The 6,000-nt window shown below is 40.0% G+C and overlaps 1 protein-coding gene across 1 annotated transcript in view; it reads left to right on the top strand.

Annotated features, from left to right (window-relative positions):
* The first annotated feature begins 873 nt into the window (after positions 1 to 873).
* FAM83B (family with sequence similarity 83, member B) overlaps positions 874 to 6,000 on the top strand; it is a 45,004-nt gene continuing 39,877 nt past the window's right edge. Inside the window, exon 1 of the mRNA XM_010076788.1 lies at positions 874 to 1,317. Within this exon, the coding sequence (XP_010075090.1) occupies positions 874 to 1,317 (444 nt within the window). The remainder of the gene's footprint in view (positions 1,318 to 6,000) is intronic.

Raw genomic sequence — 6,000 nt, 5'->3', positions numbered from 1 at the left:
AGCAGGAACCAACCCTCTCAGTCCTTGTTAAATGCAATAAAAATATGGTAAGAATGAATTTATAAATCATCAGCAGTAAACAACTTACTTATTATTAATGTTTTGGGAAAAAAAAAGAAAAAAAAAAAGTAAGATTAAAGCAGCCGCTCCTTTTGGCAGAAGGAATGAGCAGGGTGGAAACTAGACATCAGACTGCTTATTCAGAGTTTGATCCCAGATGTGGGAGGAGAAATCTTTCTGGAGTTCCTCATAACTCACTGAAATGAGGTAGGCTGGTCCTGCTTGGGAGCAACAAATGGATTAGATCAGCATGGGAGAACAGATAGATAAGGAGAAGGACCTAAATGACTGTGGTTTCAAAGAAGCCAGAGAAAAGAAATGTGTTGCAGGGAAAGATTAATGCATCAAAAAGTAGGAAATATAATTGGTTTGTGAAATGTTTCTCTGAACACTGTCAGTTGTTATAAAGAGTGTTTTGAAATACAACAATATGGGAACGTTCATCAGGTATGTATTGGCGTTACTGGTACAGATCTTCAGTGTATTATGAGCTCTGCTGTAGCTTTTAATATAAGAACTTCATCAAATCACTTAATTATATGTTCAGTGTTGCCTTATGTAGAAGAAGCTCTTTTTCTAGCTCTTTAATATTCATTTGGCCATATTAACCCCTGAGTGTTTTCAGAACATTTTTAAATTCTTGTAAGGTGCTAGAAAAACTCAGAGGAGCTTCAGCAGAAAACTATTTTGAATAAAATATCTGTGTGTGTGTACAAATATTCTGATTGTTTTGTTGCTTTTCTGTCTTTACAGATACATTTCATCAGTTCACGAATGGAAGTTTAAGAGACTTTATATAAAATATACGTGAAAATGGAAACTTCATCTTTGCTATCATCCTTACATGATGAATGCAGATCAGACAACTATATTGAACCTCATTACAAGGAATGGTACCGAATAGCTATTGATGCTCTGATTGAAGGAGGTTTAGATGCCTACAAAGAATTTCTTTCCAAAGAGAGATGCTCAGAGTTCCTAGCAGATGAAGAAATTGATTATATTTTGAACAATGTTCACAAACTTCCCCAAAACACAATTTATTCCTCTAACCATGCTATTGATGACACCTCTTCCTCGGGAACCTACTGGCCTATTGAATCAGATGTTGAAGCTCCAAATCTTGACTTAGGTTGGCCCTACCTGATGCCTGGAATTTCTGGTGGCACGAATATTGATCTGCTTTTTCATCCACCACGAGCACAGCCTTACACCATAAAGGAAACTATTCGGAAGATGATACGAGATGCAAGGAAGGTAAACATGAAAAATATTACTGAAAAAAAAAAAGTGGCAATAATAATCTGGTTGGTGTTTTACTACAGGCTTTTTTTTTTTTTTTCCTTCTGTTAGGAGAAAACAGTCTGGTTGCTAACAATTCAAACAGAAAGGTTTTCCCAGGCTGAGATTGGTCCCTTGGTATCACAAGCACCAATGTTGTTAACCGTATTTACAAGGCATCAGGGATTAATTGGAGGGATTAATGAAACATAATTACCATTTTACTGTAATGCTGACCAGTCCTTGAGAAATTTGTAGATAATCGGCACACCTTTTCTCTGACCTCAGTTGCATATGCCTCAAGTGATATAATTCTGTCTAACTTCAGGGTATATTCTAAGGTTTCTCTTGCATCAGTGGGAACGTGCATCAGTTTGGCATGGGAGCCAATTGTTGCAAGCAAATAGCACCTTGGTGTACGTCCGGCTCATGTACCTTGAGAGTCTCAAGTTTTCTGATTTTGCATGGCAGCTGTCCATGCAGAAATTAGGCAAAAATTACTAAAGAGAGCTCAGAAGAAAAAAATGAGGTTTCAGCAGCAAGGGAATAGATTTTAGTTGAGTACTTTACCTTCATTTATGACTAATGACTTATTTATAAGAAATGTGGACACTTCTCCAAATGTACTTGTCTCCACTTACGGGCACTTGCATCTTGAGTTGCCTAAGGTACACCCACCTTACACCTTGGTGACAGGGTGCGGAATGTACAACCCCTCCGTTGCTTCCCAGTGCCAAGTTAAAAAAACCACGAAACCAAAAGATGTATTAGTATGCAGTTCTGTTTAACCCTGAGCCACATTACCTCTTCAAACAGATGTGACAAGGTTTCAGAAGTATTCCTAGCAAGTATGTCATGCTGTCCTTGCATTCCTTGGAAATAAATTGGGTTCTTTGTGACTTTGTGGGCTTTAAATTGATGGGACAGGCTGTAGCTCGAGTGCATCCATGAACACTTCAGTGGCTGAAATATGCGTGTAAACGTGTGCACTAGAAATGAACTGAAAAGGGTGGGGAAGGAAAGGACAATGTCTTTTTACAGTGTCTGTCCTCTATTTAGATAAAGCATATAACTTGTTGCCATAATAGGGTTATCACTAGGCCTTTTATCCTGCAGTTTACAGTCTAGAATCACTGTATGTTCAAGGAAGAGGAGAATTAATTACTTCTCCCCCTCTTTGTCCCTTTCAGAATGGGATTTGGTATTTTCTGCTTTTGTATGTAGTGAGGCTTGACTGTGACTTGCCCAAGATTCTCTCTGATCATGGTCAACTGCATCTCCTGAACTACCAATGTATCCACTGGAAGGGAAACTACAAAAACACAGTTAACTTTATTGCTGAGAGGAGTTCAGTTTTGCTACAAGGTTGTGAAATGCCATGATGAAAGGCAGTTTGCAGTCAGTTGCCACGCTTTTTGTGCCTAGCTGGCTAGCTACATGCAGTCCAGTAACTTTCTGACAGCTCTCTTACCTGGTGGTGCTGCCTTGTAAAATGCCATTTTAAGGAGTATGCCTCCTCTGAATGCAGCTGTGGAGAAAAGTTAGGAGTGATTCTTACATCTCTTTGGAAGAGGGTTGAGTGCATAGCCCCCAACATAAAAAAGACCTGGACCTGTTGGAGAGAGTCCAGGGGAGGGCCACGAAATTGGTCAGAGGGCTGGAGCACCTCCCCTATGAGGACAGACTGAGAGAGTTGGGGTTGTTCAGCCTGGAGAAGAGAAGGCTTCGAGGAGACTTAACAGCAGCCTTCCAGTACCTGAAGGGGGCTACAGGAGAGATGGGGAGGGATTCTTTTATCAGGGAGTGTAGTGAGAGGACAAGGGGTAATGGGTATAAGCTGAAAAAGGGTAGATTTAGACAAGACATTAGGAAGAAATTGTTTCACTGTGAGGGTGGTGAGACACTGGAACAGGTTGCCCAGAGAAGCTGTGGATGCCCCATCCCTGGAGGGGTTCAAGGCCAGGCTGGATGAGGCTTTGAGCAACCTGGGCTAGTGAAGGGTGTCCCTGCCCATGGCAGGGGGTTGGAACTTCATGATCTTTAAGGTCCTTTCCGACCCAAAACATTCTGTGATTCTATGTTTCTATAGTGGCTCTCCGATGTACTTGTGGCACTTCCACTTTCTAAAGAGGATGTTATGTATGTGTCGCTGTCAAACCTGACAGCTGAGAGGTTTGTTTAGTTGATCAGCACAACCTCAACAGCAACAACCATAACACTTTTGATATGATGATAAGGGTTGGTCGCTTCAGGAAGCAGCAATTAAATCTAAAAGACATGGTGTTGTTCAGCCTCTTCTGTCAGCAGATACATAGAAAAGTTTAAAGGATTTCTAAGTAAGGTAAACTAAGGTATTTAAAACATGCTTACAGCATGCAGAGACTGTGAAGAGGCTAACCTACTTCTTCTGAGCCACTTATAAAAATGTAGTTACATTAAACAGGGTTCTTTGCCATGTGGCAGTGATTGGTAGTCGTATGAGAATATTCAAAGGAAATTAGAAAAGGTTACACATGAAAAACAGAAACCTGTAAAGAGTAGACAAGTTCTTCAGCAAATCACATTAAACCAGTACAGCTCTAAGAAAAGCCTATGGGAATTTTAACAAACTTATGTGGGAAAATAAACAGACTGTTGGAGGTGGGCATGTTCATACACCAAAATTTAAGCACCAAACTGAGTTCAGGCACTGATTTCCCTTGGCTGCCTGAACCCTCAGTGCAGTGGGAAACCATTTGCTACCAGGGCAAGGCAGAGAATGTTTCTGCGCTGATTCACCCCAGGAAGGAACCCATTTGATATGTATTTATATGTATGTAGTATCCCAAAAATTCATGAAGGAGATTGAGTAAGTTGAAACCTACATTCTTTTGATTATTTGGAGATATATGAGGATAAGGTGACGTTATTAATGGGCTTACTCTTGACCTCTTTCATGCTTGATGCATCACAGTGTCACTCCTTAAAATGATCATTACATATGCTAATTTTGACCTTAAGAAGAGGTGTTGTAAACAACATAAAGCAACTTGCTTGCTGACAGTGATTTCTCCTGACTAAAAAGGAAGATCATTTGTAAGGGTATGCTACACTAGACTAAAAACACTGGCTATAAAAAAGTGTCGTAATAAAATGTGGTCGCCTACGTGTTTCTTAAATCCATAATCTGCATAAAAATTATGCAGATCACCTTCATGGTAAGTATAATAATGGAGTTTTTCTTATCAATCCTAGAAAAATGAGCTAACCATTTAAGGAGATGAATCCATGCTTGTGGTATCTGTTTCTTAACTTATATTAGAGCAGGGGAACTGTATCATACGTAGGATGGCATTACATTGCAGTCTCTACTACAGCAGTTCTGACTGCACGCCTATCCCACAGAGGAGTGCTCACGTAGGTCAAACCTAAACAAGTCAACAAAATGGGTTTGCTCTTGGTGTAACTAGACCTCATCTCCAAATGATACAGCTTGCCAGCCACCCTCCTCTGTCAACATAACCTGTGTTCATACAAGGAGGCTGTTTGGCGTGACTGTGTCAACCGGGGAGACATGAATCTTTTTCAGATGTTTATATAACCATGTGGGGAGAAAGCACTGCAAAGTCTGTCTGACCTTAATGATGGATGAACTTTTTCAAACAAGCCAGTAGCCTTATTTCTCGTGTGTTTTGGAGGCTTCTACCTTTAATAATTGTCAGGTTTCTGGCTTCTCTGAAGCTTGAGGTGCTCCTACAGCCTGACTCATCCTGGCTGGGCTGTCTGAACCACAACTGATAATGTTCAGTTTTCCCTGAGAAGATTATTCATCTGGGAAATGGTATCAAGATGATTACTCATCTTGTGTCAGGTTAATGTGAAACTTCCTTCTCTTACTGTAAAGTAACACGGCGACTTCAGTAATGAAGTGTCCTCTTGCCATATGACTTTTCATAGGAGTGGCCTCAAAACCATCAGTTATGAAGCTTGCACCTGTGTGCAAGAAGCAGCTTGTACTTTCTTCTCAGGCGTGATTGACAGAGTGAGGCAACAGGGAAGGGACAGGACAGAGCACCAAAGGGTCCTTCTGGCAGTGTGTTTTTCTTCATTAACTGGATTCCTCTCTCCACCACCCAGACATTCCTACATAGTTTTAGAGAGAATGCATAGCTCTGAGTCTTTTAGTTTGATAGCCAAATAAGGATCAACTCTTCCTGGAGAGAATTCAAACCTGTTTTTTAAAGAACCATGTTGTTTAGACAACCCAAGGATTGCCGGTTTGCAGCACAAGCCAGAAAACTCTGAAAGACTTCCCTGACATACTTTAGGGAATTTCTGGTGGAATGTAAGAAGCTGAACAGTATGATAAATATGCAATACTTTTCACTCATTTTATTTTATTAAAATACACTAGCGGTCTTAAACCTTGGTTCACAAAATCAGTGATAGTTATGTGACTTTTTAACATCTTAGTTGTTTTTAGAAGCTTAACTAGAAATTTAGGTGGTTAGTGTGTTATCATTTTGGAAACTCAAAAAAAGTTGTTTTTGCTGAATTACTCACAATTGGGCTTTTTAATATGAGGAGTGGTTGCAAAGCTTGGACCATTGGGAAATAATTAAGTTACAATGTAAATGAGTGTTAACATGTTATTAAGTCTTGCTGGACTCACTGTAGGTA

This window comes from Pterocles gutturalis, unplaced genomic scaffold, assembly GCF_000699245.1.
Source record: "Pterocles gutturalis isolate BGI_N339 unplaced genomic scaffold, ASM69924v1 scaffold2418, whole genome shotgun sequence".
Taxonomy (NCBI): Eukaryota; Metazoa; Chordata; class Aves; order Pterocliformes; family Pteroclidae; genus Pterocles; species Pterocles gutturalis.
Note: the sequence above shows the minus strand (reverse complement) of the source record. Positions and strands in the feature narration are given on the sequence as shown.